This window comes from Stegostoma tigrinum, chromosome 17, assembly GCF_030684315.1.
Source record: "Stegostoma tigrinum isolate sSteTig4 chromosome 17, sSteTig4.hap1, whole genome shotgun sequence".
In the NCBI taxonomy this organism is placed as follows: Eukaryota; Metazoa; Chordata; class Chondrichthyes; order Orectolobiformes; family Stegostomatidae; genus Stegostoma; species Stegostoma tigrinum.
In genome coordinates, this window is record NC_081370.1 from 21,271,758 (window position 1) to 21,284,053 (window position 12,296).

The 12,296-nt window shown below is 41.5% G+C and overlaps 1 protein-coding gene across 1 annotated transcript in view; it reads right to left on the reverse strand.

Annotated features, from left to right (window-relative positions):
- LOC125459490 (protein phosphatase 1 regulatory subunit 32-like) overlaps nt 1-12,296 on the reverse strand; it is a 91,158-nt gene that overhangs the window by 18,971 nt on the left and 59,891 nt on the right. Inside the window, exon 10 of the mRNA XM_059651866.1 lies at nt 6,365-6,550. Coding sequence (XP_059507849.1) covers nt 6,365-6,550 — 186 coding nt within the window. The remainder of the gene's footprint in view (nt 1-6,364; nt 6,551-12,296) is intronic.

Below are 12,296 nucleotides of genomic sequence, written 5' to 3' on the forward strand. Positions count from 1 at the left end.
TTTCAGGCAGAAGTCAAATTTCTCAGTCACAATGAGTAAGGAAATAGAGTCAGATATAGCTTCTCAGAAATTAAGGAAGCAGGAGCCATTTTATGCTGTATAAAGCTATATCAGATGTATTTATTAAATTTGCTGCAACATTCAACAGCTAGATTTTAACCAATGAAAGTAAAAAGCACTTGATCAATTGATAGATCTAACTGTAGAAATATGGTGGTTCTGAGGATATAAGTAGCATATTTCAAAATGGTAAGTCATGAACACCCTTATAGAAATATTAATTGTAGTAATATTGCTTTATTGGATGTGCATAGTGGTATTTATACTTTTGTACAATGGACACAGGCTAAAACTATATTTGTTTAATTAACAACATAAGAAATAGAAGCAGAAGCAGACCATAAAGCCTGTTAAATTTGTTCTACCACTCATAAAGATTACAGATGATGCTCCTTTCAACCATAGTTTCCACTGGGATTCTCGAAGACTAAAAACTACTTATCTCAACCTTGAATATATTCAACAATTAATTCCCCTGCAACCCTCTGGCATAGAGAATTCCAAATGTTCGCAAAAGCTTGAGTGAATGTATTTCTCCTCAGCTCAATCCGAAATGATTAACACCCTTTCTTAAGGCTGTGCCCCGATTCCAGAAACAATCCCTCAGTGTCTACCCTACCCTACAGAGTTACATGTATCACTTCTCATACTTCTAAACTCCAGCCTATCTTAGGACAACACTCACATTCCTAGAAGTAATTTAATGAACATTTGATATACCACCTCCAATGCAATCACATCTTTCTTGATAGATGCAGACCAAACTACATACAATATAGATGGTGTAGGCTTGTCTCGCTAGCATCCTGTACAATTTAGCAGACATTCCTCATTCTTATAATCCAATTCCCTTGCAATAAAAACCATATGGTATTAGCCTTAATTGCTAATTGTAACCGCATGTAATTTTTATGTTCCTGTACAATTCCACCCAAGTTTTCTAAACTGCAGCATTTGGAAGTTTCAAATCTTTTTAAAAATAGTTTGCTTGTCTATTTTTGTTACCATTGCAAATAAACTCATGGTCCAGCATTACACTTCATCTGCCACCTTGTTGCCAATACACTTTATCTGTCTGTACCTCCTTGAATCCCCCTCACAGCTTACAAACAGAATTGTCAAACACTATTTCCCTTTTGTAAAAGCCTATGTTGATTTTGATCATACTCATGATTTTTAAGCACATTGTTAAGACCTCCTTTATAACAGTTTCCAAAAGTTTGATGTCAGACGAACTTAACTGAAGCTACCTGGATTCTCTCTCCCTCCTTCGGCTAGTGCTGTTACATTTGCTAGCTTCCAAACCACTAAGACCATTTTAGAATCTGGATAATTTAGAAAGTCATAGACAGTGTAACCACCTTATCTGTCATAAGCCTTTTAGAAACTTAGAATGTAGGCCGTCAGGTCCTAGGGACTTACCATTGTTTAGTTCCTTGAATTTTTCCCATATGTTTTCTCTGAGGATACTAATTTCCTTAAGCTCTTCATTCTAATTATCCCCTTAATTACCATTTATGTCTGATATGTAATTTGTGTCTTCTACTGTGAAGACAGACAAAATTTCTGTTCAATATCTGTCTTTTTTTGTTCTCCCATGATAACTTCTACCGAATTGGCCTCTAATGGATCAACATTTAGTGTAAACAATTCTTCCTTTTAATATACTTCGAAAAGGGTTTTACAATCTACTACACTGGTGAATTTCTATTTTTCCCCCTTTTTATCAGCTGTATTGGCGGCTCATTGCTGGTAAAACTTCCAAACTTAGGGCTTACTGCTATTTTTGCCACATAAATGATTCCTAATACTAACCTTAACTTTCTAAATAAGTCATGAATGGATAATTCTTGCTGTTTTAGTTTTCTTTAGTTTTTTTTAACTTAATTTTTTGCCTTTGAAAACTGAATGGTTTATTTAAATGTTATCTACTGTTTAATTGTCCCCGTACTCAATCAGCTGAAGAATCTCTACTGCATGGCTCCATGACCTTTGACTGTGTTTAACCCCATCAAGGGCAGTGAGCTGTAATCAGTACTCTACAATTGTGCTTATTTATATTTAAGATTCTTGTTTGGGACTGCAGTATACTACATTCTGACTTAACATGGGCTTGGAGGACTAATATTTACATCTGAAAATAAATCCATGTGTGTAAATAACAGAGTGTGGAGCTGGATGAACACAGCAGGCCAACAGCGTCTCAGGAGCACAAAAGCTGACGTTTCGGGCCTAAGCCGTTCATCAGAAAAAGGGGATGGGGAGAAGATTCTGAAATAAATAGGGAGAGAGGGGGAGGCGGACTGAAGATGGATAGAGGAGAAGATAGGTGGAAAGGAGAGTATAGGTGGGGAGGTAGGGAGGGGATAGGTCAGTCTGGGGAGGGCGGACAGGCCAAGGGGGTGGGATGAAGTTAGTAGGTAGGAAATAGAGGTGCGGCTTGAGGTGGGAGGAAGGGATAGGTGAGAGGAAGCTTGACGGCAGTTGGAGATGAAGAGGTCGAGGGAGGGTAGGAGGCCTGGGAGTGGTGTCCAGGAGGAGGACTTGTGTTGGAGGCGGGTGAAGGGATCACCTTCCTCAGCACCTGCCTACAAGTCACGTTTGGACATCGAGCAGTTTTTTCGCTGCCTTCGCCTCCGCGCTTACTTCTCTAACCGTGAGCCTAACCCTCCCTTCACTGACCCCTTCACCCACCTCCAACACAAGTCCTCCTCCTGGACACCACTCCCAGGCCTCCTACCCTTCCTCGACCTCTTCATCTCCAACTGCCGTTGAGCTTCATCTCACCTATCCCTTCCTCCCACCTCAAGCCGCACCTCCATTTCCTACCTACTAACCTCATCCCGCCTCCTTGACCTGTCTGTCCTCCCTGGACAGACCTATCCCCTCCCTATCTCCCCACCTAAACTCTCCTCTCTACCTATCTTCTTCTCTATCTATCTTTGGTCTGTCTCCCCCTCTCTCCCTATTCATTTCAGAACCCTCTCCCCAACCCTTTTCTGATGTAGGGCCTAGGCCCGAACTGTCAGCTTTGGTGGTCCTAAGATGCTGCTTGGCCTGTTGTGTTCATCCAGCTCCACACTTTGTTATCTCGGACTATCCAGCATTTGCAGTTCCCATTATCTCTGCATAAATAACAGCTTCAATTCTATCCTCCAGCAACTAGTCCTAAGAATAGAACATGGAAGGGGGAAAAATGTTTGCCGAAAAATGAAGGTTGGAAGTCAAATGAAAACACTAGAAAACTACAATTATAGTAGCTATTTTGAAAACTGTTGGGGTTTGATTCAACTCTGACCTCATAAGTTCTTAGAGTTTGGTAATTTGACCAGTGGAAGAATGAAGTCATAAAATCTTACAATCACTAGGGCACTGAAGGAGGACATTTAACCTATTGAATTCAAGCCAGTTTTCTGGATAACAGAAGAAATTTCATCCCCTCATAGGCTTATAAGCTTATTTGCTGCAATTGCCCAATTTCTTTTCAAAATCATTGGCCATTTCTACTTCTACACCTCTCCCCATGGAAGCAAGGTCCACATCATTACCACCCCATGTGCAAAAAGTTTCCTCCTCACAATCCCCTATGTTTTTGCCTAAAACCCTAAATCTGTCTCTCCTAGTCCTTGTAGCAACAGCCAATAGAGACGACTTTCTCTTGCCTACATGCTACATGCCTTGGTCCTGTGCTCTAACAAATAATCTCACCTTCACTTCTTTTGCCTCAAGGATACAACTACAGTTTCTTCAACCTAAAGTTTCAGCTAAAATAATGCTGGAAGAATTCTGATTATTTTAGTCCGCACTCTCACAAGGATTCTCATGTCTTTCCTAAAGTGCACTGACCTGGCTGAATGGAATACTATTGTTGCAGCTGAAACCAGCAGAATCTGCTGCTTATTGCAGTCATGGTGCCTACAGCTGGTATTTTTCCCTCTTTTTATCTATTTTCAGGGAGTTAAAAGCTACAATAAACAGATCAACCAAGATCTTATAATGTCTACCTGAAATGATATTCAAGAGGAACAGGAAGGTATTGTATTACTTCTTTGCTTGATGAAGATCAAAGTATGATCATCGCAGGATGTGAACCAGACATACATTGGGCAAAGTACAAAATGCTACAATTCATGGGACAACACCATGTTGAACAAAAGGGCATGAAATTGGTACATCCAGAGTTTCAGATCATCTGACATACAAACACATGAATTAAAACAGGAGTATGCCATTCAGCCTCCTTCAGCTTGCTTCACCTGTCAACACATTCATGCTTGATCAATTGTCACCTCCAATCCAAAATCCTGCCTACCCCTGAATCTTTCACTCACTTACTCAACTGTAATCTAACTACCTCAATGTTAAATATCTTCAAGAACTCTGCATCCACTGTCTTTTCAGGATATGAAATCAAAATACCTATGACCCTCAGAGAAATAAATCTCCCCCATTCCCCATCTGTGTTTTAAACAAGCAACTGATTCTTAGACAGTGACCTTCAGTTCTAAGTTTTTCCATGGGAGGAAACATTTTCTCCACATCAACCCTGTCAAGACCTCTCTGGATCTTTCAATCAAGTTTCCCCTTACTCTTCTAAAGTCCAGCAAATATAACCTTTTCTCAGAAGATAGACCCTTCCATCCCAGGCATCAGTTTGGTAAACTTTCTCTGAACTGCCTTTAACACATTTACATTTTTTTTTCTGAAAAAGAGCAAGGCGACCAATATTGTTCACATAACTCCAGCTGCAATTTCACCAGTGACCTGCATAACGGAAGCAAAACCTCATTACTTTGGCTTTCAATTCTCAACATAATAAGTGATAACTGTATTAACTTTTCAAGTTGCTTGCTTGACACTTCTCTGACATCACCAATAGAGAATCATCAGAGTTTAGAAGGAACAAGTGAAGGGAACAGTCTTAAACATTACACTAAAGAGCTATATTTGAGAATCTACTATGTACAGATTTAAATAAGTAAGTATTGCATTACATCAGGTGTGGAAGGGCCTTTCTTGGAAATAAGCTGCAAACAACACCAAGTGAGTGTATGTGCAGACAACCACAGCCTGTGGTAACCTAAAACACAATTGCAGTGCATAGGTAGAGTATTGACTTAAAGAACAGAGTAAAGCGTGTTCCACATAAATAGATTATCCTAGTGGTCCAAAATTATTAACTTTAATGCAATGGATGTCTTGGAATACGTAAATGAATAAAATTAATGTTTTAGTAACATGACAGCTTTAAAGAATGATGCATTTCATACTTGGAATCAAACTGATAATATGGGTTGGAATTTCGCAGACAACAAGAACAATGATGCAATCTTATCGGAAGCTATCTTCTAAATAGCCATGCCTGTGCTAACTAACCATAAGGTCCCAAAGGTGCAGGGTGAATCAGAATGCTGGCACCCTTGAAGCTTCAGCTTTGGCAGCTGCTGAGATAGGTCAGAGACCCCTAGGATGCCAAGCATGTAGGTACCTTTGGTCATGAAAAGAATTTACTAGCATACAAGGCAGTGGAAACAGGCTTTATCTCAGCATAGTAAGGGCAGAATCAGGAAGAAAAGCACGTAGGGTAGTGCACTCTGTGCAGCACATTTACGGCTTTCATCAATGGCTAACGATACACCGCAAAGAGTGTTTCCACATATTAAGTTGGCAAGGTTATGGAGTTCTTAATCAAGAACATTTATCGTGGAGTTGAAGGGTTGAGATGTCGGAATTGAAGAACATAGAATGATACAAGAAAGAACTGTCGTTCTATGAGGAGAGTCATTCGCAATGAAGCAATAACATATGCATGACATAACATATACTTTTAATGCATTATGTACAGGCAGATACAATTGCTAGATTTACACAAATGTATGAAAAGGCACCACACCTATAAGTAAAGCACCTCAATCAGTTAAGAATGTCAAATTAGCTTAATTGCTCTCAAGGTTGTAAATTTAACTCCATTCTAGGGCTTTAAAGTAACTTAATGCAACATGAGAATACAATACTGACAAAATATGCCTTTCCAGGAGATCTGAAATTCATACCTGGTTTCTCAGTTCAAATATATATTAAACAGATTATGCAATTTTTCTTCTATAATCCTAGTCAATCTTCCTCTTTCAACTACCACCAAAACTAAATTTAGTTGAGCATGCCTTTCAAGGCCATATCTGGGATCTTTCTGTGTGCTTAATGAAATTAATAACTGTCAATTACTCTCAGTTTAAGAAACAGAAAAAGATGTCACAGCACATAAGCCCAAGTTTGGCACAAAAGAAGCAACCACTTTCCTTACCTTAGCACCAACACTAACATTCCCCAGCAGTTCTGTTTTTAATGGTTTATGTTCTGGGTACGTGTAGGTCAGGGAGTTGATGCTGCTAGGTTCATCAAGATGACTTCTGTTAAGGTACTCAACTGGGTCTTCCTTCATTAGCTTTTCTGCTTTAGCTGTGGGAAGGTTCTGTAGCCCCGTTGGCAGCTAGGGTAAACAGGTCAAAAATATTAACATGAAGTTACATTACACTTTATTAGTAGCAATTATGTTATATTCTTTTGGGCTTGCTTTCATGTTGTTTATGCTTCAGTTAAAAAACAAAAGCACACAAATCTTTGTGGTTACCAAACAATTTATGAATGCCAGAAATGTTTATATTGGTACCTAAGTTTGCAGTTAGGAAATTGCACTGTTCCAATTATTTAGATGAGTGTGTTTTGGTTCCCAGACACTGCAGTGTTGCCTTGCTTCTTAATGACATAAACCGTGTAATTTCCTTCTCTCCTGAATCAATACTGTTCCTGTAAAAGCCCCAGAAAAGTGTATTAGCAGGACATTTGACTGCTGTGGTGATCCTGTACTTATCCTGGAATTTTCACACAAACATTTTGAAGAATTGCTGTAGCAATTTGGCCGTTTTTCCTCCCTCTCAAAACTTGACATAGTAAGACAATGATAACATTGTCACTGTAGTATTTTGCAGATGGCCCACTTCTTGTTGCTTGTGGTGTATTAGGAAGCATTGTTTGAGGTAATTCACTGTCATCAAACCTCCACTGTCTTTGCTTAGACTTGGCCTTATCTAGTGATTAGTGAGAATACACCACTGCAAAGTGGCTACAAAACAGAAACTATTCTAAGAAAGCAATAAGTACGCATACGTTTGGTCAGACATAAATAGAAGGATTTTAGAAAGCGGTACAGATGCACCTGCTCCTTCCAAAAATTCAAATAAAACTCCTTTTCTCAGTAGAATGGGTGGACCCAATGTAACACAAATGTTAACCCCTTCAAAACCATCACCACAGACAAAAATTGTCACAGACTGGCTGAGTTTAGTTGGAGCAGACCCTAAATTTAATCTGTTGATCCCTGTTTAATGGTGTCTAAAGTAACTGCAGTAAGGCCAGTAGGGTGACTCTACGTCATCCTTTATTTACACGTGGAAAGTCATTGGCACTGATTCAGCTCCACAGAGCTGGCTCTCAGAATATCAGGATGTCTGAAACTCCTATTTTTATCTGTCAGTCAGGGCTCCCTGACTGGCCCAGATTGACAGCCCCAATCAGGGAACTCATAATCCATGAGATCCACCTGGCTGACCTCATCACAATCATTACACCCTCCCCCTCTGAGATTGAGGACATAGGCCAGTTTTTTTCCTTGTAGCTCTTCCTGGGGCAATCTAGCATCAGGTCAGATTTCTCTGACTCCGCCTCACTGGCGGGTAACTTGTAACACACAGTAGCTCGCCTCTTGAGCCTGGACCATCTGGGAGAAAAATTTTTTCTCTTCTTCTGGCAGCGAAGGTTTCAAGGCAGAGATTCTGCCACATCCATCTCAGATTCCGAGGTCTCTTTGAAGCTTAATGGAGAGGGAGAACCCATGGGTTCTGACAGCCTTTCCAACTGTTCCAAGGAGCCGGGCACATTTTGTTCCCACCCCAGTTGCAGATTTGCAGCTTTCAAATGGTCCACATTGCATGTTCAGGACCGGCATACCTACTTGAACTTTATACATCATTGGACCTGACCCCGTGTCGACCTGACCCGATCTCATATCCATGCAGGGCCATTCCCATGGTTCCAAGACCAAACTTCATCTCCTGAAGTAAACTGTCTCTCTCGCTTAGCGATGTCTTGTGCCTGGCATTGGTGTTCCTGATGTGGTTTTATCCTCCCCACGGCCAGGTCTTTGAAGATCAGATTTAACTGGGTGCAAAGTGTTCTCCCCATTAGCAACACTTCTGGAGCCGAAAAGATTCCATGGCACTATTTTGAAGGACAGCAGGCAAGTGGTGTCTTGGATAATATTTATCCCTCAGTCAATATCACAGAAACAGACAACTTGGTCATTATCACATTAGCATTTGTGGGAAATGCTGCGCAAAGTACATTTCTCTATTTCTGATATACCACAGTGACCACCCTTCAAAAGATCTTTACAGGCTGGAAAATCACTCTGAGATGGCTGGTGGTGATCAAAAGCATTGACAGAACTTTGCCAGTGCCTGAGAAATGTGAGAAATCTGGAGAAATATGGTAGGATGACTAATATGGATATTCCTGAGCTCCCAAACAACCCATTTTCCAACAAGAGTTGGATGAGGGGATGAGATTCCCATCTGTGAGAGGCAAGAGGAGTACGAGTATGCTGTGCTCATGTTATGGATGAAGGTATACTTCAGGGCTGCTTATCCACCCTCTTAATGCTCACAAACTTTGTGCCCACTTCAATACTAATAGCACCTGGTTTGTCTTGTCTGTTGGCATGCTGCCCTCCTCAGCTGCTTCAGAAAGGCTCACTGTCCTTCTGTCTTGACTTGTGGTTTAGCTCAAACACAAAACCACAAAACCTGCCATGGCTGTCAACAGTCATCAGTTGAGAGGGTGAACATGTTGCTGTCATGCACTGTGCTGCATCAATCTCACACCTAGAGCAGACATCAGTAGCTGATGTAGCAAGCACACCACGTGTTTCAACCAAATGATCATGTCCTAAAGATGACAGGACTTGTCATCAGTCAAGTCACTGGGGGCTGCTGTCAGTTCGGTGGTCGCAGCACTGTCTCTCAAAGCACTGTCTGTGATCAGTGCAAGGGCTTAGGGATAGTAAGCCATCCACTTGGTGTGGTCAGGATCAGGGGGTCTGCCTTATTACAGCCTGGGGAGTGGGTCACGGCTAGGCATGCAGGCTCAGTGCCAGCAGTCAGAGAATTTCCAGTTGGAGATCTCGAGACAGACCAGTCAGCGATGTGGTCAGTAATAAGTGGGGACTATCCATCCAAATCGGTCAGAGCAGTGAGCCATGGTTTATCTGGGGATTCAGCAGAATGAAAAATCAAGGGGTTCTTAACAAGTGTGCACTGCTGTGCCAGGCAAGTTGGGGGACACAGGGCTTGGCATTGGCAACAACAAAATGGACTGTACAAGGGTCAAGGAATGGTGAAAGGAGGCAATTTGACATTTAAGCAAGGGAGGCTGCAAAGTATAGGAGGACTTGGGTTGTCTCAGTGGAGGAGTTTGCATCTTGATGGTGGGCAGGACAAAATTTTAGAGTCAGGGCTTGGGGGGGTAAGGATGAGAGTTGCAGTTATAAACCTAGGTGGTGATTAGGTGGGGAATCAGTGCTGATGGGCTGTCTAGGGAGTTCCAGATAGAAAGGGGCATGAGGTCTGAGGGGAGGGCGTCTTGATTACCAGGTTGAACTTGACCTGCATTGCCTCAACTCCTAAATGTGAGGTACAAATAGAAAATGGCAGTGATCACACCCACAGTGGACTGAGACAGAGTTCCTTTACTGTCTCAACTGCAGCTTTCATTTCTGATAGACAAAGAGATTTCTCATGGGGCAATACTACCAATCATTGTATTTACAGAGTACAGGTTGAAATTTTTAGATCATAGACGATCATAGCAAATCCCGACAGTGCGGAAACAGCCCTTTCAGCCCAACAAGTCCTCACTGACCCTTGAAGCATCCCACCCAGATCCATCCCCCTATAATCCACCTAAACTACACATCCCTGAACACTACAGGAAATTTAGCATGGCCAATCCACCTTAACCTGCACATCTTTGGACTGTGGGAGAAAACCAGAGCACCCGGAATAAACCTACGCAAACACAGGAACTGTTCTGTTTCTTTAGCCCCCCCACGCAAGTTCATTGCATGCCTGACTGATGGATCCAGCTACAGCATGGGTTACCATCGCTGCTGCTTTGGTGCAATGAAGGTGCAGAGGAATGAGAGAGGAACAGTATGCCTGCAAGTTCAGCACCAACAGCAACCTCCTGCAGCTGCCGAGCAGTCTTCACATGACGTAGTTTCCGCGAAAGCTCCCCTCAGTGTGTGCAGGAGTTACCAAATTTCAGAGTGTATGATCTCTGTTACCATTTCCTCCAGATGTGCAAGGTGCATTTTGCAACCAGGCCCAAGGTGGAGCAGATGATAGACCTGCTGAAGAGGAGTTTCCAAGGCTTGGATCAGTCTGAGGAGGAACTTGCAATACAGTCCGGCAGACTGTGCGACATTATCCTAGCAAGGTGCGCTCTACAGAAGCAAACAGGGCATGTGACGGAGGCTGACAAACTGGGAGAGCAACAGCAATCTTGCATGGAGTAAAGTGAGGATATTTGGCAGGAAGAAAATGACCTTTGGCATGGTAGAACAGAACAGTGTGAGAGCTACTTGCCAGACAGGATGTAATTTACACCTAGTTTGAGTAGATGAAAGCTGGGTGCAGTCACTTGTTGACTGTAAAATTGTTGTTGCTCAAAACTCAAGCAGTGTGTTTCTGTTCTGACACACCATTGCAGCCTCTATTCTATTTCCTTTTGCTGCTGTTGAACATAAGAGAGTGGGTTGAAGACTTCACTGAATGTGATGGCCGCACACTGAACAATGATAAGGTGATGCACTACAGTGGGCATAGGGGAAACAGTAACAGAGAGGTAGGGAGGGGTGGAATTGCAGATGTGGCTAAAAACATGTAAGCTATGTGGCCTGGTGCTTAAACAACGATAGAACAGGAATAAATAAATTCACTGGGTCCTGCAGAGAGAAACCCTCTGTGAAACTTGACGAAAATGAAATTAAGTTGATTTCTGGTAAGGTTCAACACATTGTGCAAATTTTCAAATCTGTTTTCATTTTATAGAACAATTAGAGGAACAAATTGCGAAGGAAATGGCTTACTGTTTGAAGACACTTTCTGTCCGTTGCAAACATATAGACAAATTTGCACAAGGATGACATTACCAAGATCACAGCAATTCAGACTTTTAAATGTCAAGTTCATTTGTAAACTACTTCCTTTTTGCATCAGTAGGGTTAATAAATTCAGAGTACAGAGATTTGTCTGTAGTTTCTCACATTTATCACTCTTCCTATGGCAAACAGCAGCTAGACAGAAGACGCTAAAAAGTTTTCATAGGGGGAATGTCCAGAGATTTACTGTTGACACCCAGGTAACCATCCTAGTGACTGTTCAACCCTCTGGTCTTTCATGACAATGAAGAAAATAAGCCCAGCTCTGTAGGCTGATCCTGGAGTTGTAGATAACTTTAGAAGCAGAGAGTGAGGTCAAATGGAGCTTCATGTGGTCCAGCTAAATAAAATGAAGCAAAGCCAAACAAGATGGCTCTCAATGCAATGCCCGAGACAACATTGCTGATGACCTACAATCATGATGAGGAAGAATATAAGTTTTACAGGAAGAATGCCAGCATTTTTCAAATGGACAAAAAGCTTTCAGCGTATGCAACTCACCTGAGAAAAAAGTATTGACCCTATCATCCAATTCTCAAATTTCTGTACATATGCAATTTGAAGAAAAGACAAGAACATCATAATGTCACACTCTATTATTTATGGTCTGGTATTTTGGTCAGTCTGCCTTGATGACCTTTGTTGCGAGCTGCAAAGAAGCAAAATTTTAACTGTGCAAAATCTGCTTTCTATAGTTTTTGTACCAGACAGGAACATGAAGAATTTTGAGATATTCAGAGTTTGAGAGAAGTATGGAAAGCTGATTTGGATTAGGATAAAATTTCTCAACAAATTGCACAAACTGTTATCCAGATGTCCAATGATGTATCACTGAATGGAAGTGATGGCTAAGAGGCACTATGTTGGACCATCAATCCAGAGGCCCAGGTAATGTCCCAGGAATATGGGTTTGAATCCTGCCAAAGCAGATGGAATTTGAAGTCAATAAAAGTATTTGGAA